General features: G+C 30.4%; 8 protein-coding genes and 1 long non-coding RNA gene across 15 annotated transcripts; 5 read left to right on the top strand and 4 right to left on the bottom strand.

Moving 5' to 3' along the window:
• The first annotated feature begins 498 nt into the window (after positions 1 to 498).
• On the top strand, positions 499 to 6,037 carry Vav (Vav guanine nucleotide exchange factor). Of its 2 annotated transcripts, none has more exons than XM_074257130.1 (7): positions 499 to 1,020; positions 1,174 to 1,794; positions 2,192 to 2,260; positions 2,425 to 2,554; positions 3,216 to 4,304; positions 4,811 to 5,082; positions 5,178 to 6,037. In XM_074257130.1, the coding sequence occupies exons 2-7, from the start codon at positions 1,385 to 1,387 to the stop codon at positions 5,533 to 5,535; spliced, it is 2,328 nt and encodes a 775-aa protein (XP_074113231.1). In that variant the 5' UTR covers positions 499 to 1,020; positions 1,174 to 1,384; the 3' UTR covers positions 5,536 to 6,037. The 2 variants fall into 2 exon arrangements, with proteins under 2 accessions (XP_074113231.1, XP_074113230.1); XM_074257129.1 differs by lacking the exon at positions 2,425 to 2,554 and adding an exon at positions 2,796 to 2,994 and having other exon boundaries at positions 502 to 1,020; positions 5,178 to 6,036.
• A 168-nt stretch (positions 6,038 to 6,205) lies between these two features.
• LOC141536537 (torsin-like protein) lies at positions 6,206 to 9,037 on the bottom strand. The gene is made up of 3 exons (XM_074257131.1): positions 8,471 to 9,037; positions 7,911 to 8,176; positions 6,206 to 6,834 (listed from the first exon to the last, which is right to left on the bottom strand). The coding sequence occupies exons 1-3, from the start codon at positions 8,652 to 8,654 to the stop codon at positions 6,259 to 6,261; spliced, it is 1,026 nt and encodes a 341-aa protein (XP_074113232.1). The 5' UTR covers positions 8,655 to 9,037; the 3' UTR covers positions 6,206 to 6,258.
• Positions 9,038 to 9,776: 739 nt separating this feature from the next.
• Positions 9,777 to 12,036, bottom strand: LOC141536614 (torsin-1A-like). The gene is made up of 3 exons (XM_074257260.1): positions 11,744 to 12,036; positions 11,031 to 11,296; positions 9,777 to 10,920 (listed from the first exon to the last, which is right to left on the bottom strand). The coding sequence occupies exons 1-3, from the start codon at positions 11,895 to 11,897 to the stop codon at positions 10,309 to 10,311; spliced, it is 1,032 nt and encodes a 343-aa protein (XP_074113361.1). The 5' UTR covers positions 11,898 to 12,036; the 3' UTR covers positions 9,777 to 10,308.
• A 325-nt stretch (positions 12,037 to 12,361) lies between these two features.
• Cyt-b5 (Cytochrome b5) lies at positions 12,362 to 14,172 on the top strand. 2 transcript variants are annotated; one of them, XM_074257268.1, is made up of 4 exons: positions 12,362 to 12,703; positions 12,828 to 12,956; positions 13,391 to 13,464; positions 13,663 to 14,172. In XM_074257268.1, exons 1-4 carry the CDS (start codon positions 12,563 to 12,565, stop codon positions 13,682 to 13,684), a joined length of 366 nt encoding a protein of 121 aa, XP_074113369.1. In that variant the 5' UTR covers positions 12,362 to 12,562; the 3' UTR covers positions 13,685 to 14,172. The 2 variants fall into 2 exon arrangements, with proteins under 2 accessions (XP_074113369.1, XP_074113368.1); XM_074257267.1 differs by having other exon boundaries at positions 12,363 to 12,703; positions 13,698 to 14,172.
• A 153-nt stretch (positions 14,173 to 14,325) lies between these two features.
• Positions 14,326 to 19,992, top strand: LOC141536611 (b(0,+)-type amino acid transporter 1). Of its 2 annotated transcripts, none has more exons than XM_074257258.1 (5): positions 14,326 to 15,036; positions 17,390 to 18,465; positions 18,721 to 18,934; positions 18,994 to 19,299; positions 19,556 to 19,992. In XM_074257258.1, the coding sequence occupies exons 1-5, from the start codon at positions 15,012 to 15,014 to the stop codon at positions 19,618 to 19,620; spliced, it is 1,686 nt and encodes a 561-aa protein (XP_074113359.1). In that variant the 5' UTR covers positions 14,326 to 15,011; the 3' UTR covers positions 19,621 to 19,992. The 2 variants fall into 2 exon arrangements, with proteins under 2 accessions (XP_074113359.1, XP_074113358.1); XM_074257257.1 differs by lacking the exon at positions 14,326 to 15,036 and adding an exon at positions 17,135 to 17,269.
• On the bottom strand, positions 15,745 to 19,168 carry LOC141536620 (uncharacterized). Of its 4 annotated transcripts, none has more exons than XR_012480758.1 (6): positions 19,027 to 19,168; positions 18,723 to 18,940; positions 18,350 to 18,474; positions 16,961 to 17,254; positions 16,117 to 16,290; positions 15,745 to 16,004 (listed from the first exon to the last, which is right to left on the bottom strand). It is a non-coding gene; the product is annotated as an uncharacterized LOC141536620 (long non-coding RNA). The 4 variants fall into 4 exon arrangements; XR_012480760.1 differs by having other exon boundaries at positions 17,149 to 17,254; XR_012480757.1 differs by having other exon boundaries at positions 16,117 to 17,254.
• Positions 19,993 to 20,132: 140 nt separating the features above from the next.
• LOC141536618 (uncharacterized) lies at positions 20,133 to 20,993 on the bottom strand. The gene is made up of 2 exons (XM_074257266.1): positions 20,883 to 20,993; positions 20,133 to 20,649 (listed from the first exon to the last, which is right to left on the bottom strand). Exon 2 carries the CDS (start codon positions 20,635 to 20,637, stop codon positions 20,152 to 20,154), a length of 486 nt encoding a protein of 161 aa, XP_074113367.1. The 5' UTR covers positions 20,638 to 20,649; positions 20,883 to 20,993; the 3' UTR covers positions 20,133 to 20,151.
• A 72-nt stretch (positions 20,994 to 21,065) lies between these two features.
• Positions 21,066 to 22,421, top strand: LOC141536616 (exosome complex component RRP4-like). The gene is made up of 3 exons (XM_074257264.1): positions 21,066 to 21,273; positions 21,520 to 21,760; positions 21,835 to 22,421. Exons 1-3 carry the CDS (start codon positions 21,140 to 21,142, stop codon positions 22,345 to 22,347), a joined length of 888 nt encoding a protein of 295 aa, XP_074113365.1. The 5' UTR covers positions 21,066 to 21,139; the 3' UTR covers positions 22,348 to 22,421.
• A 356-nt stretch (positions 22,422 to 22,777) lies between these two features.
• Positions 22,778 to 24,423, top strand: LOC141536612 (nicotinamidase-like). Its single transcript, XM_074257259.1, has 3 exons — positions 22,778 to 23,197; positions 23,448 to 23,692; positions 23,801 to 24,423. Exons 1-3 carry the CDS (start codon positions 22,976 to 22,978, stop codon positions 24,369 to 24,371), a joined length of 1,038 nt encoding a protein of 345 aa, XP_074113360.1. The 5' UTR covers positions 22,778 to 22,975; the 3' UTR covers positions 24,372 to 24,423.
• The last annotated feature ends 250 nt before the right edge of the window (positions 24,424 to 24,673 follow it).

The following is a 24,673-nucleotide window of genomic DNA, read 5'->3' as shown; positions in this document are numbered from 1 at the left end:
ATTGAGAATTGCAAGTAAAAAATTGCTTAATGACATTAAATTTAGCTATCACTTGACAATTGTTTTAATTTTTTTTAACCAATAAATTATAGCAAAAAAAAATTATAAAAAAAATAAACTTGAAGAAATTTTAATAAATTAAAAATGCAATTTTTTAAAACTAATTTTTTAGAACAAATTTTTTTGTTAAAGAAAATAAAAAAATTGTCAAGTGACAACAAACTTTAATGTCATAATTGCTTACCGTTGGCTAATTATATTATCATTAAAAATTACACTAATTATAGCATAAATTATATAACAACAATAAAACTATAATATATGCCACTGTCAATAAATTTGAATGAATAAATATTTAGCGGGTGTGAAACTAAAAAAGCGACATCTTACTCTTGACACGGGAGATAGTAGTAGAAGATCTCCATTCTGGACACCACGGAGGCTAGATATATATCTAGCCTCCGTGGCAGTGTGGCCAGAACGTGCTCTTTTCTTACCCTCACTTTGTAGGACACTCTCATCTGACTACATTGAAAGCGGTACAAAGTGGGGGTAAAAAAATCGCACGATCTGGCCACACTGAACGAACGTTCAAGGTCTCAACATCAAAATGGACTCTGCTTAGCACCTCGACTCTCCCCGCTTAGTTGACGGTGGTTGATGGCATTGACGAGTGGATTGGGCTGGAGCTCATCTAAACATCACCCTCTCAATCATAATATAAATATAAATAAATAAATAAATAGAAAGTGTGTGTTATAATAGGTGGTTAAAAAATAAAAGTGTAAGTTTTTGTGCCAAAAACAATATGAGTTCATCACTCGGCTCATATTGTCAAATGTACAATAATAATTACAAAATAATAGTAATTAGATACGAGTGTTACCCGAAGCTGAAGTTGAAGATGCATGACAATGGATCAGATGTTTGTCAATTGAACCGTGCATCCCATACTCAGTAATATTATTATAAAGTGATAAAGGGAATCGGGATGTGGTTGAATCTTCATTCTAATTGAAGGTAATTGTTATTGATCACTCGACTATCTTCACACAGTTAAACAATGAGTACTTGTTATTCTTATTTTTTTCTATTGATAAATAAAACAAACACTTTAATTAAAATAAATTGAACAATGTTGGTAATTTATTTATTAATATTTTTATTTTTCAGTGCCAATAAAACAAATGGAGTATTAATACACTTTGGTGTAGCTGATAAATCATTCCTTCCATGGGATAATACAATAACTAAAATATTGATAATTATACAATATACATACCAGTAATAATAATAGTATTATTATTGCTATTATTATTTTTTAAAAAGTAACAATAACTAAAGTTATTTTTTTAACACGGTTGCCAAAAGTACAAGCAGCACAATGAGTACAACTGAAAATGGTACTGACTCTGAGACTGGATGGCAGGAGTGTGCCAGTTGGTTGACAAGATGTGGAGCCCTTAGAGCTGATCACAAAGCCAACTGGCCGTCAGCTACTGCATTTGATTTAGCGTACACCCTAAGAGATGGTGTATTGCTTTGTAATTTTTTAAATTTAATAGATCCAGGATGCATTGACATCAAGGATGTTAGCCAAAAACCCCAGATGGCACAATTTTTATGCCTGAGAAATATTAAATTATTTTTAACTGTTTGCTCCTCAACCTTTGGTCTTTCCGATTCTGACCTATTTGAACCTTTAGTGTTATTTGATTTGTCAAACTTTCATCAAGTTCTTTGCACGCTGTCTGCGCTATCACATTCGCCGAGATTTCGTCGTAAAAACATTCCGTGAGTATTTTTTTTAAATTATCTTAGTATAGAAATCATTTTATTATCATATTTAGAAGATAAAGCTGCTTTAATTTTTTCATCAAACTAAATTTTAAATTCTAAATTTTATTTTAATGAAATTGAAATTATTTTTTTTAGATTATTAAATATTATGGCTTAAAGTTTTTTTTTTAATACTCAAATTTTTATTTATTTATTAATTAACATACGCCTATCGGCAATATACATCAATAGAAATTATTTAAAATTAAATATCATTAATTTAAAAAGAAAAAAACTAATTCAAATTTAATTAATGAAAAAACAAGAAAAAAAGTCTTTAAAGATTTTAATAAAATGATTTTTAAATCTGTTTATTTTATTCGTAATTACTAAAAATAATTTCTAATTACAGAGGATTTACTATTGGACGTGATCGGTCACAGGAAGATGCATACAAAGATCTTCAAAGCGCAGGAGTTGGGTTAGTACAAATAAAAATAAAATAATAATTAACCAAAACTAATCATCTAGCACAGATCATAAATTTATAATTAAATTTTTTTTTCGTCATCTTCCCACTACCATAAAAAGATAAATCTAACTATCTCCTCATGCTAATATAAATATTACAACAAATAAATTTAGTCCCACGAGTACAGAGGTGGGATTTACCATAAAACCTAGAGCAGTGGATCCTGATGAATCCCAAGTATATCAAGAGTTACTCTGCTTTTCAACAACAGCTCACCACGAATGGTCTTTTACGACAACCGAGGTACTTGTGTTGCTATTAAACACAGACTAATTTAACGTCTGTAGTTTAAAGGATTTGTAATTAGAGTACCTGATAAATCCCAGCGTTGGCAAATTTATTAAATGTTTTTTTTTTTTTTTTTTTTTATTTTTATTTTTGGTTCATTTTAAAAATCATGCTGCGTTATTGGTGATAAGCCAGCTATTTTGCGTAGTGCATGAGCCTTATTTTTGGTTTGTTGTTTTTTTTTTTATGCAATTAGTCGTGAGACTGAGGGTCGCCGGAGAAGATCGCGACGGCGAGAAGGTGATGAGGCAGGTGGTGAAGGAGGAGATGAAATTGAAGATCCAGTTGACCAGGAAGAGGATGGCTACGGGGCCTTTTGTAGTCACGCACAAAGCGAAGAGATCTACCATGACCTTTGTAGTCTACACCTGCCGCCTCCTCCAAGCGCCGCGCAGGTCATTATTATTTTTTTTATTTTATTATCATTATTATTTTACTTTGTATTTATGCCAAACGCAAAAATCCTGCATGAGGTCTAATTGTATATCTAAAAAATATATCAAGCATGTAAAAAAAAAAATTTATTATTTTTAACCGTAATTAATTATTCATATTTATGTTGTATTGATAATTGAATTAGTTATTATTAGAATAATAAATGAATATTAATTTACAGGGAGGAACTATTCCAGGTGGAGAAAAAAGAGATTATGTTATACAAGAGCTCGTTGAAACAGAGCGTAATTATTCCGAAGTATTAAATAGTCTTCTACGACATTTTGCACGTCCATTATCGACATCACTACGTCCAAAAGATGCAGCAAGAATATTTTTTGGTATTAAAGATTTATCTGAGATTCACGCTGGTGTGCATAGTCAATTACGTAAAGCACGTAATGGTGCTGCTATTGCTCAAGTATTTCTCGATTGGCGAGAGAAGTTCCTTATTTACGGTGATTATTGTGCTAATCTTACGGTAGCCCAAAATACCCTCCAAGAGGCTTGTTCGCGCAATGAACTAGTTAATCAAGAAGTTATTCGTTGCCAACAAGAAGCTAACAATGGAAAGTTCAAACTTCGTGACATTCTATCAGTTCCAATGCAACGAGTGCTAAAGTATCACTTGTTGTTGGACAAACTTGTTGAAGAGACATCTCGTGAGCTGGCTGAAGATTTACGTCAGTTAAGTAAAGCTCGGGAGGTGATGGTGGACGTCGCTCAATATATTAACGAAGTTAAACGTGATTCTGATACTCTCGATATTATAAAAGATATTCAAGCGTCTATTGTCGACTGGGACGTAAGCGATGGTACGCAGCTCAAAGACTTTGGCAGGTTATTGAGAGACGGCGAGCTCAAAGTAAAAGCACACGGAGATCAAAGAGTTAAAGCTCGTTATGCTTTTGTATTTGAACAAGCCGTACTGCTATGCAAAGCCGGGAGAGGCGATCAATATTGCTATCGAGAAACACTTAGACTTGATGATTATCGGCTCGAAGACCACACAGGCCGGCGAATCCTTGGACGAGATTCTCGGTGGTCCTATCAGTGGTTATTGGTTCACAAACAAGCCTACAATGCGTACACACTCTACGCACGCACCGAGGACCAGAAGCAGATGTGGATGAAAGCTATGCAAGATGCTATGGATAATGTTAATCCTGCTGCTTGTCGTGTAACTAATCATAAATTTCGGTTAATGACTTTTGAGACTGCTAGAAGTTGTCAGCGCTGTGGTAAATTTCTTAAAGGGCGTATTTTTCAAGTGAGTAAAATTTCATTCCTGCAGAAAAAAAAAATTAATTTGAATCAAGTAAATAATTTTTAAAAAGTTCATCTTCTTGATTTGAGTAGCTAAGAAATTTTTTTGGTAATTATTTACAAGTGGAGTCCACCCTATTTTTGACCATAACATTTAAAAATTTTTTTTTATTTTGCTTTCAAAATTATTTTCTTGGTTTAAGAATTTTTCTCTTGATTCAAATTAATTTTTTATTGTGTATGTTAATTCAAAAAAATTCCATCGCTATTCATTTTAATAATAAATGATAATTTTAATTTTTTATGCTTACTGGATTAGCAAAGTTGAATTGAGTTATTAACTAATTATTTATTTATTTATTTATTTTTTTTTTTTCATAAATATTAAATTGGCTCATGTTTAACGATCGAATCTCCTTGAAATATGTTGAATATTTAACTACGGTTTTATGTTACAAAAGATAAATTTCTGCTTAATCGTAAGTTTAAATGATAAATATCTTGTGATAGGGGTATAGCTGCGATGTATGTCGTTTGGCAGTACACAAACAATGCATATCATATTCCGGACGTTGTATGCCGGTACCTCCCACACCACCATTACCTCCTCCTCTACCGTGTGACCGTGCTCTCTCGGTTAAACTGTGGTTTGTAGGCGAAATGGGAAGAGATGCGGCTGCACATAAACTTGAGGCCAGAGAGGATGGAACATACATGTTGCGAGTGCGGCCTGCTGGGCAACCTCGATTAAAACATGAAACTAATTACGCCTTGAGTATCAAGTAAATATTTTGTTATAAATTTTAAATTAATTACTTAAAGTTTGGCCTTTGCTCGACTATTTAAATATTTAAATTAAATTAAATGTTTATTTCAGAACTGATGGAGCTGTTAAACACATAAGGGTTTTCAAACGTGATGTTGATGGTACGGAGCTGTATTATTTGAGCGAATCTCGATTCTTCAAGAGCGTCGTCGAGCTTGTTGAGTACTACGAGCGTGCATCCTTGTCGGAGAATTTCGAAAATTTGGATCAACGGCTTCTATGGCCTTTTAGACGCGTGTTAGCGAAAGCACTATTTGATTTTCGCGCAGGCGAGCGTAATCAATTGACACTGAGACGGGGGTGTCGGGTTGTCGTACTGAGCAAAGAAGGCGACGCAAAAGGCTGGTGGAAAGGTAAAATAGCTGATCAAGTTGGATTTTTTCCGAAAGAATACGTCGAGGAAGAATAGCCTACAGATATTAAAAGTAAAATTATTAAATAGTGTTCTTCCAAGTCAACTTGATTGCACGGCTTCTTTATTAATAAAATATTAATTATTGTAATTAATGAATTAGGCAAGCACTCATCCAAAGAAATATACGATAATATGTCTTTTGTGCAATCGCATTTAAATCACTGTTGAAACTAGTCCTTGGACAAACAGTTGACGTTTAAAACGTAGACATAAATTATAAAAAAAAAATTATATTTAATTTAGCACAATTATCAACGGACAATTCTGTCAAGCAACAATATGTCGCTCATAAAATACTTGAATTGTTGTTAAATATTCGGCATTAAATACCAAGTAATGAAACTGTTAAATAATTGTTACTCATTTTTGCTTGGAAATGAGACTGCTTGAAAAACAAATGCTTTTATGTACTAAAAAAAATTAAGTCAGAGCTTTTATTTGCCTATATATATATATACCACTATATTTACATAAAAAAATACAAATCAATTGTTATTCTTGACGAAATATATATATATATATATATATATATATATATATATATATATATGCTATTTTTTAATGATTAAGACATATTGTCCACTCGTGCCAATAAAATTTTAGAAATAAAGACAAATATAATGTATATATTTCGTTCTAAAAAATATAATATTATCTTTCTTGAAAAAGTACTTATTGTAAATCTAAATATATCACACCATGCATGAGTAATTATTTTTACGAGCGTGTGTACATGGTATGAGCAACTTTCTGCTCGATTCTTTTGCATCCAGCTTTGGCAAAAATTCCAACAGGCTCGCTAAAAGTGACATGGCGCATAACATTTTCAATTTGTTGATTAGTCGGCTGTCTACCGTGACTAATAAAAGCCGTTTTTATACATTTAATAACGTGCTCAGCTTCCAGTGGCAAAAATGGCACATAATGATCAATCAAACTCGTACTTATTGTGTCACTTTTGTGAAAGCCGCCCTTTTCATTGAAAGCTCCTCTAGATATCAAGTCTTCAAAATCTGAGAGTCTTGTGTCTTCTCGTTTACGTCCATCCTGCCACAAGTTGTGTAAAGTTTCAACAATCTCTTGACTCCCAGTATTTGATAAGAATATAAATATAGCTCTGTTTGTTTCGATATTAATTCGTCTACCCATGTACCAAATCTGCGGTTCTCCATACTCCAAAAAAGGTACCAGCACATTCAAAAGTCCTGGAGGTATCATATCTACTTCATCGAAGACAAACAAAGATTGTGGACATTGCTGAAGACTATCAATGATTGTTTCTTTTAATTCTTTCTGTTAAAATTTTATTTTTATTAATTATATATTAAATTTCATCCATTTAAAGTAGTGACTCTGCTTAGATAGTGAGATGCGCCTTTTTGGCATGAGTAACGTGATAATTGGGTATTTGCATGATTTTGATATTCATAAACTTTTGATATTTTTACATTCTATATAATTTTTTTAAATTTTTGGAAAAAAAATTTTTCGATTTTGTTCTTAAAAATTTAAATAATTTAATAAATAAAAAAAAGCAGATATTTAAATGAATAAGTAGCTCCATCTCGTGTATGTGACGTCATAGTGCTTATTTCATTTGAAATTTTAAGCGCCAATCTCTTGTAAACACGTGGCAGGTGTAAACAATTGTTGTGTTAATTGTGATTGATTAAAAAAGATCTGGTTGTGTTGTTTATAATAAAATAAAATTATTTAATTACTCGAAATGTCGTCAAAAATGAGTTTTATTGGTGTATAGTTCCAACGTGTAGAAATACTGGTAAATCGACACCAGAAAAAATTTTTATAAATGTTTCATTAAATTCTGTTAAACGGAAAAATCAGGATCCACTTTTCGCCGAGGCATTTTTATTAATTCGTTGATAATCACAAACTACACTGTTGAAGTGATGCTTCTCAAAAGTCTTAGTATAACAACATTGACATGTTCATAACCTCCAAACACATTCATTTTAAATTTAAAAAAACATTTCACAAAAATTTATTTCACTTTTAATTATTTTCAACAAAATCTAGCATTAAAATAGAATGTATAAAACTTAAAATTGAAAAAAACTTAACTTTAAGTTTTTAGCAATGTAAAATATTATACATACTTAAATGCTCATTCAAATATACGCGCTACAAACAGCACAATGACGTCACACCAATCACATCACGTTTTACATCACGTGACTTTTATGTAATTTAGGATCACTTTTATTTATTAAATTATTTAAGTTTTTAAGAACAAAATCGAAAAATTTTTCTTCCAAAAATTTAAAAAAATTATATAGAATGTAAAAATATCAAAAGTTTATGAATATCAAAATCATGCAAATACCCAATTATGGATGAAATAAACATACCTCATACATGAATGTATTTTTTTCCAAAGGAAAACTCAATCTTCCGGAAAAGAAGTGATAGTATTTACTTTTAGAACCTTCTTTGTAAAAATATTTGACTATATGTTGAGCTACAAAATTTTTTCCTGTACCCGGTGTACCATGAAAACTCATTGCTAGAGCTTTTGGAGGATATTCTGATTTAATGTGAGCACCCAAGGCACTTGTTACAACATCATGGGCTATATGCTGCCCAAATAATTTTTCCTCAAGTTTACGATCGAGGCCTGTCAATAACTATCAATTTTAATATTCATTTTTTAAATAAATAATTAGTATGATACTAAACTTATCAAATTTTTAACAATTTTTTTAATTAATTTAATTAGAACTAAAATATTTTTAAAAATTTCACATGTTGTTTTTTAAATTTTCTAAGTCTGGAATATTTTGTAATACATTTTTCAATAAAAAAAAATTACAAAAATTGTCAGATGCCTGCTAACTTCATTTTCATACAATTAATTCATGGTATTTATGTCTTTCTAACACAAGAACAACACAATAATAATAAATCTTACTTCTAACGTCATAAGGAATGTACTCTTCATTACAACACTCTGAAAATGAGCATTTTATCTTGTTGAATCCAAAAAACAAGCCAAACCCGGCAGCAATAGCACCACCGGTTATTGGATCAATTAAACAATTAACATTAGATACAAAGAAAATACAAATAAGTTTAATTATTGTGTGAGTATTCATTATTTAAAGAAAAAATCAGCGATTAGCCTATAAAATACGTCTGGTAAAAACTACCGGCTTTGATTTAGTTGATTTATTTTGCATGTACAAATGTGCGTGACATGTCACAAATGTGCATATTGGGAAATCAGCCGGGAGCGTGGCTTCTCCTTGCGGCAGAAGCAGTTACTACTTTAAGACGCTTTTTTAAATCAGCTGCCGTGTTTTTATATTGAATCATGTATTTACAAGTTTTATTAGAATCGAGTTTTTAATAGAAATTAAATAATTAATAAAAATCTCAATTAAAGAAATTTGTGAATTTGCATGATACTGAAATCAGCAGATAACGTGTCAAATTTTTATTTTATTAAAGAATTAAATTAAGACAAAAAATATATTTTAGAAATGTTTCACTTTCAGTTCTTTAAAACTTCTATATGTTAATTTTTTTATTTTTGTTTTTCTTCTTGTAAGAATCTGTTTATTAAAAAAACCTAAAAATTGACAGATGTCTGTCCCTTTCAGCATCATGAATTTGCAAGTACTAAGCCCAGTCATAAAAATTCTTAATTACTTAAAAATTATTCATGTAACTTATTTTTATTACTGTAGTTATAACATTGCAACTATAATTACGATTCTTAATTTTACAAAAATATTTATTAAGTTATTTAAGCAATGTAAGCCTATCGTATTACATTGTATTTTAAAAATTCACAGCTTATAATTACTGTTTTTTTGTGATTACAACAATATTTATGTTAATTGGTATAAAGTCATTTTTGATGAAATGTAATGGACACTCTCTTGAGCTGTGTAACTTCATTTCAGATTTTTAATGCATTTTCCAAGCTAATCGACGGTTTATAACTTCATCTTCACCAAATTTATTTTTATCACCACAGAACTAGAATTTGCCGGAGGAAAAGTATAAAATCAAACTGTATTGTTCTTACTAGACTTGCTAATGACATTAAAATTAGTCGACATTCAACAATTTTAGATTTTTTTATCAATTAAATTAGAATAAAAAAATATTTTTACAAAATTGCACGTATAGTTTATAAAACTTTCTACATGTGAAATTTTTTCAATTAATTTTTAATAAAAGAAATTCTAAAAACTTTTAGATATCGGCTAACTTTATTGTCATGACTTGCTATTACACCCATATACGCAGCAGAAAGTTTTATTTTTATTTTCTCGTAGAGGAAACTCAATGATTACAAATTTTTGGTCAAGTGTTAAAGTTGATCTTATTTTCAATAGTAACTAAGCTTATAGACAATAATTAATTACTTAACATTTTAAAAAGAATTTCAACAATTTTTAATTACAGCTTCGGCATATTATATGACATTAGCTGTTTATACTCGACCTGCATAGAGTAGTTCACATTTGATTCGCCAGGTGGCGTATTCAAGTGGAGGATTTTCCAATACATACATTCATATGTCATAGATTTTTTAATCACGCCGTATTGCTACGAGTACACAATAAGAAATCAACCAACAGGATATCCTGTATTTAATTCAAAAATTTTAACATTATCACCGAATTTTAATTTCATATGATTAAAAATTTAATGATTTTAAAAATTAACAAATATTTATTGAAAATGATAATAAAAAAAAAAAAAAAAAAAAAAAAAAGGTAAATAAATATATTTTGTTCACAATTCTTTATGCGACTTTAGTTCATTAGATTTAGTTATTTTGTAAACAATGCTTGCGACTTTTTGGTCAACTCTTTTGCACCCGTTTTTAGCGTAGAGATCATAAGGTTTGTCTCCGAAAGTAACATGAGATATGGCTTCTTCTATATGTTCTTCACTGGGGTCAATCTCTCTCAACCTGAAAGCCGCTTTAATGCACTGTCTGATGTGCGGCTTTTCAAGAGGCAAAAAAGGCACATAGTGGTCGATTAAACTAGTACTGATAGTGTCACTGCGATGCAATCCACCTTTCTCGTTGAAAGCTCCCACGGCAATTAAACTTTCAAAGTCCTCCAGTCTTGTCTCTTCGCGGCTTTTTCCCTGGGTACGTAAATCTACAAGTGCTTTAGCTATTTCATGACTACCGGTGTTGGATAGGAAAATGAAAATCGCTTTATTTGTAGGGACAGATTGTTTTGTTCCTTTGTAAGGAACACGAACTGGACCGTGGTCTAAAAATGGCACTAAAACATCAAGGAGACCTGGTATCATCAAATCCACTTCGTCAAAAACAAATAACGACTTGGGACATCTTAAAAGACTTTCTACTATTTTTTCCACTAATGATTCCTGTAAAAAAATTATACATTTTATTATTGTTAAATAATTTTAATTATTTATTATGATTGTGAAAAAAAAAAATTTTTTTTTTTCATGAAATTAAAATGAGATTAATATACCTTGTATAAATTTATTCGGTCCTGTAACAAAAATTCTATTCGTCCTGTATATACTTGAAAATGCCGGCTCTCGCAGCCTTTCATAAAAAAATTATTTGTTATTATTCTAGCGACAAAATTTTTTCCAGTACCAGCCAATCCGTGAAAACTCATTGCCAGAGCTTTTGGAGGATTTTCTATGGTAATATGTGCAGCTAATGCACTAATTACTGCATCTTGGGCGATGTGTTGACCGAAGAGATTATTGTCCAACTCTTTACGCAATCCTAAAATATTCAATTAAAGATAAGAATAAATAAATAAAATTAGATTAAAATTGGTAGACACTTTACAACTTTTTTTTTTAATAATAAACTAGGTCTAGAAAATTATTTATAAAAAATTGCTCTTATCATTTTTTTAGAGTCTATAAAAATGGAATTTTTGTTAAATTATTCTTGCTGTAATTCATTTATTAAAAAATTACTAAAAATTATTTAATGTCTCTCAATTTCAGTGATGACATTTAATTTAGCTGTCATTTCACAATTTTTTTAATTTTCTCTAACAAATAAATTATAGTAAAAAAATTATTAAAAAAATAGACTTGTAGGAATTTAAAAAAATTAAAAATGCAATTTTTTAAAAATAATTTTTTACAACAAATTTTTTTCTTAAACAAAATTAAAAAATTGTCAAGTCGTAAAATGAAAAATAATAATTATTAAAATTACCTGTAATATTTTGAGGTATATAATATTCATTACAGCAGTCACCCAAAGGACATTTTATAAAATCAACCGCCGACTCAAACCACCAAAATTTATTACAATTTACTTGACTTACAAAAATAAAAGATAAAATAAAAAATATTGATGATAAATTCATATTTACTTTTATAAATATTCATCTAGGAAAACTAGTTAATTTAGAATAACTGACATTTAATTTATTTGAACTGTTATTATGATTTTATTCGTTTGTTTATAAGTATGAAAATGTTTTGATAACAGCTGACATTTTTTTGTTTTTATTTCATTTCAATTGGCACCCATGACGATGAATCTCTAGTCATTTTTTTTTTATCATCAAAAACAGAGACTGGCTTAAAAGAGGCTCACCAAACTTAGCACCCCAAAAATTTTTTTTTTCGAATTTTTTAATTTTCATTCTCACATACCATTAGTTCGTTGTTTGTTCCTTATTGTTGGGGTGCTAAGTTTGGTGAGCCCTTAAAAGATAAATTTTATAAATTTGAATTCTGCGCTTTAAGCTTGTCACTTCCCACTGCAGATGTCGCTCTTTTTCACTCTACAGTTACTGCTATTAAGCTACAGTTAAAATGCCCAGATGATTCAAGACGTCGGACAGTTGAGATAAAATATTACTTTTGATTTCACATTTTAGACTTGAAAACTAAAGACTAAGACGTGTTCAATATTTGGAAGTAAATTTTTATTAACAAACTTCTCTAAAACTCTAGAATAAAATTTTAAAATAATAATAAATTTTTTATCACGCCACTAACTAAATAAATAAATAACTAACTAATAATGGAGACTCCAGCAAATACATCAATTCCATCAACTACTAAATTTTATTCTCGTGCTGAAGTTGCTACACATAATGACAGCAAAAGTACATGGTTTATTATCCATAACAGCATTTATGATGTTACTAAATTTTTAAATGAAGTAAGTATTATTTTTTTATTAATTATTTTATTTATGACGTATTTCTGACTCCATATTTTATAATCTATGAACTTGTTTAGTTAAATTTGGTGACGTTGCAATATTTTCTATTTTTTTACAATAGCATCCAGGAGGGGAAGAAGTTTTACTTGAGCAGGCAGGTAAAGATGGTACAGAACCATTTGAAGACGTGGGGCACTCAAGTGATGCTAGACAAATGATGGAACCATACAAAGTCGGCGAACTCGTTGAGGTGACTTAACAAATTTTTTTTTTTTTTAATTAATAATCAAAATAGCTTTCAGCATTTATTTTTGTAAACAAATAATATCAATATTATTTTTATTTTTCTTTACAAAATAATTTTATAAAAAATAATCAGCTATTTGGCTGCCCAATTGCAAAACACAGTAACTGACAATTTAAAAATTTTTCTTATTAAAAAAAAATTTGCACGCCAAATTGATAAAAAATTTGATTTATGAGTAGAAAATACTTTAATATAAATATTTAAAAAGAAAATTACTTGAAATTAAGTTCTTAGAAATGTAGCAATACTGAAAAAAATCAGGTATAAAAATTTTGTAGTTACTGTGTTTTAAAATTGGGCAGCCGTATTTTCAGTATTCGTTTTATAAGTTTAACAATTAATTACTCATTAAAGTGTTAATTTAAACTTAATTACAGGAAGAAAGAGATAACTCATATGATAAGAAAAAGAATAACAACTGGGAAAGTAGTGGTGACAGTGATGAACCCAGGTATTTATATATTTTATATATTTATTTGCTTCAATAATTACCAACACTCGTAATTGATTAATATTTTTTTGACTAATAACACTATTTTTTCATATGCTTAACAAGAAGAGTAAAATGGTTAACGCTAACTTAAATTATTAACAAAAATTTATTTAGTAATTTATTTTTAAAATCAAATGTAATATACGATACAAATAGTCGCTGCTGTATGCTGATGTGATTGGAAATTCCAGTGGTTCCTGGAGTTCATGGCTGATTCCTGTCGTTCTGGGTATCTTGGCAACCGTTGTCTACCGCTACTTCATTGCTGCTCGCTAAGAAAAATGATTATTTAAAAAAACATTCCCAAAAATATACACAAGAAGAGATTAACTACAACAGTGGTGAAAGTAATTAAAGAAGAAAGGATGGATTGGAAGAAAAATAAAAAAAAAAAAATAAGGTGAAAAAGTGCATAAGAAAGTGTTTTTGTTTTCTTTACGTCCATTGTTATTGGTTGTTTTGTAAACAATTGTTGAAAAAACATTTTCAGTTATTTTTACTATAACTATTGTAAGTATTTTTTTATGATGGGTATCTAAATATATAAATATCATTGTGGAATAATAATATTATTGTGCTAATGAAGTTAACAAGAGAAACTATATATATTTAATATATATAATACGGAATGCGTTCATTGATAAATAAATTAAATTAATTATGTTACATAGCACTTGTTTTATTGAATTTTAATTTTATTTATGTAAATTATATTAAAGCACTAGGTGTTAATCTGATAATTAATATCAATAAAAATTTTCTTTTTAATAATATGAAGAATATATTATATTATAGGGGTGTGTAATGGATTGAATTGAAGAGTAAAGGTTTTATGCGCGAGCGAGAGCGCAAATATCGAGCGACATGGGTGGACATATCTACGCCGACGCTGAGAATTAGCCAGCGAGTGCGGCCCGGTAGACAGTATAACATCTGCTACAGAAGAAGATTGTACATCGTATTTAAATGTTTAAAGACCACGCTGATATTAACTTATTATATTCTTCTGGCGAATAATAACTTCCAGTTTGCCGCGAGTCCTCATTCTTTCTACTTGGTTTCCGTGTGTGCTTCCAATCACATAATAACACGAATAGTATTATTATTGTTACCTTTTACGAATAATAATAATTAATAATAATAATCTGAAACGAAGCAATAGTTGATAAACATAAAAATTAAAAAATAAGAAAATATTTATCTGCAGAATTATTTATTTTTATTTTTTTTATTTGGAAATTATAAATAAATCAAATGTTTAGGCACAAGTTAGTTGATTTAATTTGTGCTTAATAAACTTCTGCAGATAATTATCTACTGCGTAATAATATTACAACTGTGATCATTTTATTTCATTTAAATCAAAATATAAAACAACGAATAATTATCATCAAAGATAATAATCTAAAGTTAAGGACAAAAGAAGCTAGAATTTTTAAAAGTCGTCAAGGTGTCATGAGAGGCGGTTTCACAATCCGCCCTTTTTATCTGTCCTACGTAGAGTCATGCATGTCGCGCCCTTCAAACGAGGTAATTGTTTTAATTGTTCACTTATATATAATCTAGTAACTAGTATTTAAGATAAGAATTTTCTTCATTTTATAAGTACTTTATTTTTAATTAATTAGTTGACATGCACATAAATTATTTCTCACGTTATTAAATACGCGTTCCGCTAATACATCAGAGCGCTTTGACGCCGTTTCAATCAATCCAATTTTGTCTAATAAATATCACGTGAACATTACAATATATACAATTTTGTTTTGTTTATTATTGTCTTATATTATTTTTATTTTGATTAAAGTTCAATTGAACTTACCATGAATGAAGTAAAATAGCTTAAACGTCATTGGACTTGCGCGCTTTTTAAAATACGTAACATATAACAGCCGCTTATATCATACAATTACAATGATTTTCATGCACCTACAAACATTCTTAACAATGGAACACGTGTTTGATTGAATGTACAGCAATTTATCACCAAAAATACCGTGTAAAGAATTAACTATACTAATTACTATGTCTCATTAAATTTACGGCAGACAATAGGTTGATTAATACTACGCGATCAGTCTGACACTACTCATTCACCTTGAATTCAATTGATTAAATGCTCGATACTTGATATAAAATCACTATACACCAATACTTATAACTTATAACTAATTACTATTTTTTCTTCATTATTAATTTATAAATTGTCAAGTTTTATAAACTTTTTACGTCTATGGAAAAAAAAAAAAAAAAAAAAAAAAAAGATAGCTTCTTTATAAGTATTTTTATAGAACGATCAATGATCTATTCACTCGTACGAACGTATAATTCTTTACACGAGTAATGTATTATAAAATTATTTAATCGTATGCAATAACATGATGTAGACCCCTGCTCTTGATTACCACGAGGCTTCGTACAATTGCGTCATCATTTTTAAAAATCACTGGTGACATTTCTTCCAACATTGCCATAGTGCTAATAATAATCCATTGTCTCTGTAAGCAAAAAAAAATTATAAATAAGGCTATTAATAAATAAATAAAAGTAAAAATTCAATCAATTAATCAATCAATAAGCATGAAGCGTTGACAGAAGCTCTTAACTCACCAGTTGTTTCTATTCATTTCAATATAAAGCTCATAAGTATATATTTAAATCAGCCGCCCCCGAGTGACATAAAAATAGTCATACTCATGTGATGGTTAAATTTTATCTGTTGTTTTTTTATTTTGTTTTTTATTTCAACAACTTTTTCTTGGAACGAGTCCATCCAATTTTGGTCTGTTGCATTGTCAATTAACAAAATGAAAAAAAGCATGAAGATATATTTAACAATGATTAATTGAGAGAGCGAATAAAGTTTAGCCAATAAAAAATGTTGACACGTTGTAGAGCAACTAATAAAATTTTTGCGACAATAAATATATAGATTAATATGAGACGTATCAAATTACCTCACAATCATCATTTAAATATCTATTTATTGATGCTATGATGTATATAGTAAATTTATCTTGATAATTAATTTTATAGCGTGTGATATTAATCTTTAAATGATTTGAATTGAATTCATTAAATTAAATTAAAATAAAATGATGTATATATTCATTACGCACAAACGTTACGAGACAGTTAAATATGGAGCTACCCTAATTTCGTGGTTACGAAAAATCTAAGCCAATAACTTTAAGCGGTTGTCTGTCTGGGTAAAGCTAAGCGCGATTATCATGGCAAGTAGTATACGCCAAGGTACTTATGTACGTCAATGTCACGGTTACGACTAACTTTAATACAAGATACGGCCAAAAAATTAATTTAGTTATAAGCCACTGCTGTTGAATAAATTATATCTGATTATAATTATAAATAATAATTCATGACGGCAAGTTAAATAAATATAAATGTTAAATTTAAAATTAAAATTAAAAAATTCATCGATTAAACGAGTTACCTTGAGTAAAAGTACCCAGGGAAATTGGCGACGATCAATTTTTAACAAAACTAGTGAAAAACTATAAAAAATATTTTTAGCATTTAGTTTGTATTATTTAAAGGTGAAATTTGATGTAACATTCTGACAGAGAGAGAGGGAGAGCTATTAACAAAAATACAACATCTAAATATGCTGAATTGTATTACGCTTGATGAACAAATGATTTTAGCCGTCCCGGCTGTTGTCGATCAGTAGTTAGAGGAATGTATCACACATCAGCCAATTCTGCTCTTTCGCTTACTCGCGTTCAGCCTGAAACAATATTAGGTTTTTATTTTTAATTACAATTAATTTTTTTTTTTTTAAATTTTAATACTTGTTATTTTTTTAATATAATTTAAAAGTGATAAAAAATTTTTTTAAATAAAAATATAATTTATTTTTTAGCAAACGTGGGATACGAGCAAGAAACGCGAAATGGCGAGACCATGGACACACTGTCAAAGCAATCAGGAAGCATCGGAGAAACGGGGAGCACATCGCCGACGCAAGACAACTTATCAGGAAACAGGAACAGATGGCGGCTTCGTAGGAGCAGCTCGACACAAGGCAAAAACAATGAACTGGCTTCTTGTCTGGGGGATGACGAAGACGGGGGTGGAAGGCGCGGAGGGCTGGAGGGGAAGGACCCAGAGACGAACGACCCTGTTCACCTCAAGAGACGGGTGGGACTCGTCAGTGGGGTGGCTTTAATTGTCGGAACCATGATCGGTTCAGGAATATTCGTATCGCCGACGGGTTTGTTAATCCGCACTGGCAGTGTCGGCATGAGTTTCCTGGTATGGACCGCGTGCGGAGTACTCAGTTTGTGCGGAGCGTTAGCTTACGCCGAACTTGGTACAATGAACACCAGCAGCGGGGCTGAGTATGCATATTTCATGGACGCATTTGGAGCACCGCCGGCATTTCTATTCTCCTGGACATCAACGCTCGTTCTCAAGCCCTCTCAGATGGCCATAATATGCCTCTCGTTTGCCCAGTACGCCGTTGAGGCATTTGCCGCGGAGTGCGAACCGCCAGAACATCTTGTTAAAATCGTCGGACTTCTTGCAATCACGGTTATTCTGCTCATTAATTGTTACAGCGTTAATCTTGCAACTGGCGTACAAAATACCTTTACAGCTGCCAAGCTCATTGCTATACTTGTCGTAATAGCCGGCGGCTCGTGGTCACTTGCCAAAGGCAACACTCAACATCTACAAGGTGCATTTAAAATGTTAGATGAAACCGACACCCTGACTATCGGAAGACTTGCGACTGCATTTTATACCGGTCTTTGGGCTTACGATGGATGGAACAATCTTAATTATGTTACTGAAGAAATAAAGGATCCTTCAAAAAATTTACCCAGATCTATTATGATCGGAATTCCTCTTGTCACCGTATGCTACGCTCTTATTAATCTTTCTTATCTGGCTGTCATGTCACCCATGGAAATGATTGAAAGTGAAGCTGTAGCAGTTGTAAGTCTCCTAGTTTATATAAAAAAATACTTAGTAAAAATTATGATACTGAAATTTGTCAAATGTCTGCTGATTTTAATATCATAAAATTATATCAATGTTGGGTATAATTCTAATTATTTTTACTATCAATTATTAGATAATTGCAATCAAAAATAATTTTTATAAATTGTCAATAATTTAAACCTTCAGTTTACAATATTAATTATTATTGCGACAATTGAATAAATAATTAATTAAAATATTATATTGCAGACCTTCGGGAATCGTATTCTTGGAGTAATGGCTTGGCTGATGCCCTTCTCAGTAGCTGTGAGTACCTTTGGATCAGCAAATGGAACCCTCTTCGCTGCTGGAAGACTGTGTTTCGCTGCCTCGCGACAAGGCCATCTTCTTGACTGTCTCAGTTATGTTCACGTCCGACGTTTTACCCCGGCTCCGGGGCTTATTTTTCACTCTTTAGTGGCAGGTAACTCTAAAAAAAATATTTAATGTTTCTATAAATGAATAATTATTAAATTTTTTCAGCCGCAATGGTGTTGTCTGGTAATATCAACTCACTAATTGACTTCTTTTCCTTCACTGCATGGATATTCTACGGAGGTGCGATGCTCGCGCTATTAGTTATGCGCAAGACACGACCTAATCATCCTCGTCCTTACAAATGTCCGCTTGTTATACCAATATTTGTGCTAGGAATTTCCATGTACCTGATAGTTGGCCCAATAATTGATAAGCCTCAGATTGAGTATCTGTATGCCGTCGGATTTATCGCTGCTGGCATGTTATTCTACCTCCCGTTTGTCAAATATGGATATGTACCCAAATTCATGGGTATGTTTTTACAATATAATTACTTTATAGTATTTACTTATTACTTATCACTTCCCAAGCGGCATAAAAAATTTTTTTATGATATTTTGTTGAATTTAAGTTGACAATTATTAATTTTTGACTTCTTGCTAAATAAAATTTTCCAAAAAGTCAATTTTTTTTTTTTGACGCTTGGAAATTAAAGAGACAACTAAAATTCAAAAAATAATTTAAATTATAATAAATTTACTCATTAAATATTTAACTTATATTTCAGAAGGGATCAACGTTTTTCTTCAGATGTTGTTGGAGGTGGCACCAACAGCCGCCTCATACGATTGATTCTTCTTATATATTGATAAATATAAAATACAGAATCACAAAATAATATAATTAAATATTTGGGTGCCGAATCATTCCACTGTGGCATTGGATATAAATTATATTATATAACTATATACATACTTACATACAAACAGACATAAATATAAAATCAATAATTATTTTGTATTTTTATTAATTGGAGATTAAAGATTATTAAGAAAAAAAAACATTTTAAAGGATACAGAGATAACGTTTTTATCGTTGACTTTGGTGAGGGTAATTTTTTGTAAGCCCAATTCTATTATTGATAAATATATATATATATATATATATATATATATATATATATATATATATATATATATATATATATATATATATATATATATATATAAATACATAAATATTATTTTATTACTCGTTATATGCTGCGTAGTCTACAACAAGGTGATATATAGTTGAATGTTACCAATAGCAATAGATAAAAAAAACGAAAATAAATGTTGTAAATCATGTGAGCAAATAATACTATTTAAATTACTGCTTTTTTTATTTCGTCCTATCTTTTAAACTTTTAGAAACCTTTCCATAGACTCCCAAAATTCCTTTGTCTTTTTGTACCCGCTTCTTCTTCGTCGTTTTCTTCAGGCTGTGGGTCAAACCCGATTGATGCTCCGATTTTTCCTTAGCAGCTTCTTCTTTCTCTTTGCTCTTTTTTAACTTGAGATTTTTGTAATTCATTCGTCGATTTTTTGGGGGCTTAGCTCCCAAAGAAATAGCCAGAGCGACTTTGGATTTTTTTTTATCTGTACCTGCAAGGCCTGAAGATCCAAATTTCAAAACTTCCCACCGCAGACGCTTCATTTGTTTTTCTTGGTCCTCTTCTTCTTGAGATTGGTTTGGATTGTGACTTTTATCTTTATCTATCCTGTCAATAGGTTTTTTTCTTTGTGGAGCGGTGTAACTTACGGCTACAAAATTATTTTCAGCATTCTTTTTCAACTGAGCAGCTCTTGTTACTATGAATCCACTCATTTTAACAGATGTCTAGAAATAATATTTTAGAAATTAGTTTAGTAACAATTGAAACATTTAAAATAACTTTAATAATTTTTTAATTTTATTTAACAAACAAATTTATTCCAAAAAATTATTTAAAAAAAATTTCATTATTAATTTTAAAAAATTTTTACATGTCAATTTTTTTGCCATAATTCATTTGTTCCAAAAATTATCAAATATCTGCTGTATTAATTTACATTAATTTTTTTTTTATTTACCTTGTTTACTTTTAAATAAAATCACCAAGACCAAAACCATCTGACACTTGTAACAAAAATATAAATTGATAACCTAAAAATTCAACGAACACATGTTTTCGCCTTTGTCGCTATCTAGTGAGCAAGTAAGTTAATAAAATTAATTTATATCAGCCCGGTAAAAAAAAAATATTTTTTAGGTTAATTTCAACACTTGCTCCGAAATTGTCAACACATAACGTTTGTTTATCAACAAATAAATAAATATTTTATCAACAATGGCTGATTTTCCTGAAATAAATATAAGACTAGCAGTAAATCGTATAGATACTAATTTAATATCAAGAGATAATATTCAACCACGTATTTATACTCCTGGAGAAGGTGTATTGACTCAAACAGACTACCTAAGGTATTTATTTTTTATAAAATTAATTATGAAAATTAAATTAGCCGACATCTAAAAATTTTTAGAATTTTTTTTTTTATTGAAAAATTATTTAAAAAAAAAATAAAAGAAAAAATTTCACATGTAGAAAATTAAAAAAATTACACATGCAATTTTTTAAAAATATTTTTTTGTTACAATTTAATTATTAAAATTAATTTATAATTTTTAAATTAAGTACCAATCATTTTTATTATTTTTATTTTTTAGAGGCCATGGTACATATGTTGACGAAGACGAATGTTTGAGAGCATCAGTAGCTGGAATACTGGAAAAAGTTAACAAACTAATTACAATCCGTCCTCTGAAAGCCAGATATCAGGGTGAAATTGGTGATGTTATCGTTGGCAGAATCACAGAAGTTCAACAGAGTCGTTGGAAAGTAGACACTAACTCAAAACTCGACTCTGTTTTACTTTTATCGAGTGTTAATTTACCAGGAGGAGAGTTGGTAAGCTTTCAAACGGCTGCATTAAATTATTAATAATATTAATTTTTTAACATAAAAATAAAATAAATCCTCAGAGACGGAGATCAGCAGAAGATGAACAAACGATGCGTCGTTATCTCCAAGAAGGGGATTTGATTTGTGCCGAAGTACAGAGTACTTACCAAGACGGTTCACTGTCCTTGCACACCCGAGTCCTAAAGTACGGCAAATTATCCCAGGGAGTGATGGTTAAAGTACCGCCGGCTCTGATTAAGCGCAAGAAGACTCATTTCCATCATCTAGCTAACGGCGCGACTCTGATTCTCGGCAACAACGGCTACGTTTGGATTGGCGCCAGCTCTCAAAGCACTGACAAATCTGAGGGTGGGTTCACCCAGGATCTAACCCGTGTAGCTCACGAAGACCGGGAAATTTGCGCGAGATTGCGAAACTGCGTACTCATACTCTCAACTTGTAATATTTTATTAACAGACACATCAGTTACGTATGCCTACGAAGAATCGGGTAAATATAAAGCCAACGAATTACTTCAACCTGAAGCTATTGTTGACGTTGCTCTCTTGACGCATCACAGATTGAATCAATAGCTTTAATATTTGCAAAATTAAATGTAATTTTTAATTACTATTTTTTATGTTAATAAAATAATATAAAAGATAAATTACTTTTTTTTTTTTTTATATGATCAAATAAGCGCTAGTAGATAGAAAAAATATATCTATCACTGATAAATTTATATTTACAGGCAAGGAAATAAAATTCTTATCACCAAGTTTAATTGTCATATCACTTAGGCAGTATTGCTGGCTTTAATTGGTATATTGTTATATGACAGAATATATTAAAGTACCTAGAGCTAAGCGGCATAAATATTCTTTGATGGACATTATATTGAACACGTGGTTAGAGGACGCATTAAATGTTCTCCCTCTACTTTTTTCTCTGTCTCGTTATTCCTCAGAGCCGAGCACGTGTGGAAGAAGGACCTAGCGTGTTTTACGCTATACTATAATTGTACATACATCAACAACCATATAAATATAAAGCCTAACGCGTCGATGAGTAAGTAAGTGGTACCGATACTAGTAACAATAACAAACCGAATAGAAGCGGCAGGAAAAAGTCGATCGAATACGTGCATTACGTATTCGTGGAACTAGCGTTATTATCGATTAAACAAATAACTTGGAAACGTTAAAAAATAAGTGGCTTGATATGGTTGATAGTCTGGTAAACCTCGACATGGACGCCTGTTTCTCAGCTTTCGATAGGGACGCCGATGGGTTCCTATCGATCGAAGAATTTGAATTAATATACCGGGCTCTTTTTCGCAATGATCGAGGTAAAATTTACGGAGTTGAAGACTATCAGTTACGAGAGATATTTGATATTTTTGATACTAAAAAAGACGGCGTAATTGATCGTGATGAATTTGAGGTAAATCATTTTATTAATTTATACCATTTAAATTGTATTATATAGTTGTTTAAACTTTTGGTTATTAAGTAAGTCTAAGGTTTTTTTTTATTTAATTATATCTACGGATATGTAGAGTTATATAAAATTGTGACGCCGGTACATCCGGTCAGGGACATTATTCTATTTTTCTTCTTTATTTATTTATTTATTTTTTCTTTTTTTTTACGAGCCAATAGTCAATTAATTTAATTATCTTTTATGGTTTCAGGTCTGTTGGAATAGGTGGATTAAAATTTGCACGAGACCAAGGAGTGCCTTTTTGATTGTTGATGTACAAAACGATTTTATAACAGGGTCATTGAATATAAAACATTGTGCTGCACAACACGATGGTTCGGAAGTTATCGAACCGATAAATCGTCTTCTTGATACAGTACCTTTTGATTCTGTTTTTTATTCATTAGATTGGCATCCTGTTGATCATGTATCATTTATTGATAATTTACATTTAAGGTAAATTTAATAATAATTATTATTATTATTAATTACAATAAATTATTAAATAAATAAATAAATAAACAATTATTACAATTTTTATAATAATAATAAATATTTTTACAGAGATGTTGATGAATCAAGTCTAATTCCTAAAGAAAGTGCAAAAGTCTATGATACAGTAACATTTAAAGGTCCACTTGGTCTAAAACAACGATTGTGGCCTCGCCACTGTGTCCAGGATTCCTGGGGCGCAGAACTTCACAAAGATTTAAAAATAGTTGATAAAGCTATTAAAATCTACAAAGGAACAAATCCGGAAGTTGATTCATACTCCGTTTTTTGGGATAACAAAAAACTTACAACGACAACGCTATCAAGTCAACTGCAAGATAAGGGAGCTACTGACATTTACATCTGCGGACTTGCTTATGATGTTTGCGTAGGAGCTACCGCCGTCGACGCGCTCACCAGCGGATATCGCACAATCCTGATCGACGACTGTAGCCGCGGGGTTGACCTCGTCGATATTGAAAAGACCAAGGCGATGGTGATCGCCAGCAATGGTGTCATCGTTAACTCGAGCCAAGTAAAGGCGATGGTAGAAGGCCGCGATCGCAGGCCTGAGCTCGGATACAAATTAGCTCTTGAAATAAAACAGTTCCTTAAAGAAGCAATTAATGATAAAGAAAAATAATTAATTGTTTCTCAATTTTTAGATAAATAAATTTAGTATTTAATGCGGAGTACTTAATGCTTTATATTATTTTTAATTTATTTATTTTAAGACAAAACAGTCTGTAAATAATATTTAAGGTAAAAAACCCAGTAATATTGACACTTGCAATTTTATTCTAATTAAAAAAATAAAATTTTTTCAAAAAATTAATTATCTTAAAATTTTTAACTCAAAAATTATAGTTATTAATTTATGAAATTTAATTTTTTTTTTTTGTTTTTTTTTTAATTAAAATAAAATTGCAAATTTCAATAACTTGG

This window comes from Cotesia typhae, unplaced genomic scaffold, assembly GCF_013202065.1.
Source record: "Cotesia typhae breed Kobodo isofemale line unplaced genomic scaffold, CoteBio_Ctyphae scaffold_152, whole genome shotgun sequence".
NCBI lineage: Eukaryota > Metazoa > Arthropoda > Insecta > Hymenoptera > Braconidae > Cotesia > Cotesia typhae.
The sequence above is the reverse complement of the archived record's forward strand: the minus strand, read 5'-3'. Positions and strand labels throughout refer to the sequence as shown.

Coding starts and splice junctions, on each gene's coding strand:
- LOC141536618 (XM_074257266.1), bottom strand. CDS start 20,637: ATGAGTGGATTCATAGTAACAAGAGCTGCTCAGTTGAAAAAGAATGCT.
- LOC141536611 (XM_074257257.1), top strand. CDS start 17,206: ATGTATCACACATCAGCCAATTCTGCTCTTTCGCTTACTCGCGTTCAG. Junction 17,270..17,389: donor TCAGCCTGAAACAATATTAG/GTTTTTATTTTT, acceptor TTTATTTTTTAG/CAAACGTGGGATACGAGCAA. Junction 18,466..18,720: donor AAAGTGAAGCTGTAGCAGTT/GTAAGTCTCCTA, acceptor ATTATATTGCAG/ACCTTCGGGAATCGTATTCT.
- LOC141536616 (XM_074257264.1), top strand. CDS start 21,140: ATGGCTGATTTTCCTGAAATAAATATAAGACTAGCAGTAAATCGTATA. Junction 21,274..21,519: donor ACTCAAACAGACTACCTAAG/GTATTTATTTTT, acceptor TTTATTTTTTAG/AGGCCATGGTACATATGTTG. Junction 21,761..21,834: donor ATTTACCAGGAGGAGAGTTG/GTAAGCTTTCAA, acceptor ATAAATCCTCAG/AGACGGAGATCAGCAGAAGA.
- LOC141536537 (XM_074257131.1), bottom strand. CDS start 8,654: ATGAATACTCACACAATAATTAAACTTATTTGTATTTTCTTTGTATCT. Junction 8,177..8,470: donor CATTCCTTATGACGTTAGAA/GTAAGATTTATT, acceptor AGTTATTGACAG/GCCTCGATCGTAAACTTGAG. Junction 6,835..7,910: donor AAAATACATTCATGTATGAG/GTATGTTTATTT, acceptor AAATTTTAACAG/AAAGAATTAAAAGAAACAAT.
- LOC141536614 (XM_074257260.1), bottom strand. CDS start 11,897: ATGAATTTATCATCAATATTTTTTATTTTATCTTTTATTTTTGTAAGT. Junction 11,297..11,743: donor TATACCTCAAAATATTACAG/GTAATTTTAATA, acceptor TGAATATTTTAG/GATTGCGTAAAGAGTTGGAC. Junction 10,921..11,030: donor ACCGAATAAATTTATACAAG/GTATATTAATCT, acceptor ATTTTTTTACAG/GAATCATTAGTGGAAAAAAT.
- Vav (XM_074257129.1), top strand. CDS start 1,385: ATGAGTACAACTGAAAATGGTACTGACTCTGAGACTGGATGGCAGGAG. Junction 2,995..3,215: donor CTCCTCCAAGCGCCGCGCAG/GTCATTATTATT, acceptor ATTAATTTACAG/GGAGGAACTATTCCAGGTGG. Junction 4,305..4,810: donor TTAAAGGGCGTATTTTTCAA/GTGAGTAAAATT, acceptor ATCTTGTGATAG/GGGTATAGCTGCGATGTATG.
- LOC141536612 (XM_074257259.1), top strand. CDS start 22,976: ATGGTTGATAGTCTGGTAAACCTCGACATGGACGCCTGTTTCTCAGCT. Junction 23,198..23,447: donor TTGATCGTGATGAATTTGAG/GTAAATCATTTT, acceptor TTATGGTTTCAG/GTCTGTTGGAATAGGTGGAT. Junction 23,693..23,800: donor ATTGATAATTTACATTTAAG/GTAAATTTAATA, acceptor ATATTTTTACAG/AGATGTTGATGAATCAAGTC.
- Cyt-b5 (XM_074257267.1), top strand. CDS start 12,563: ATGGAGACTCCAGCAAATACATCAATTCCATCAACTACTAAATTTTAT. Junction 12,957..13,390: donor AAGTCGGCGAACTCGTTGAG/GTGACTTAACAA, acceptor ACTTAATTACAG/GAAGAAAGAGATAACTCATA. Junction 13,465..13,697: donor GGTGACAGTGATGAACCCAG/GTATTTATATAT, acceptor TGGAAATTCCAG/TGGTTCCTGGAGTTCATGGC.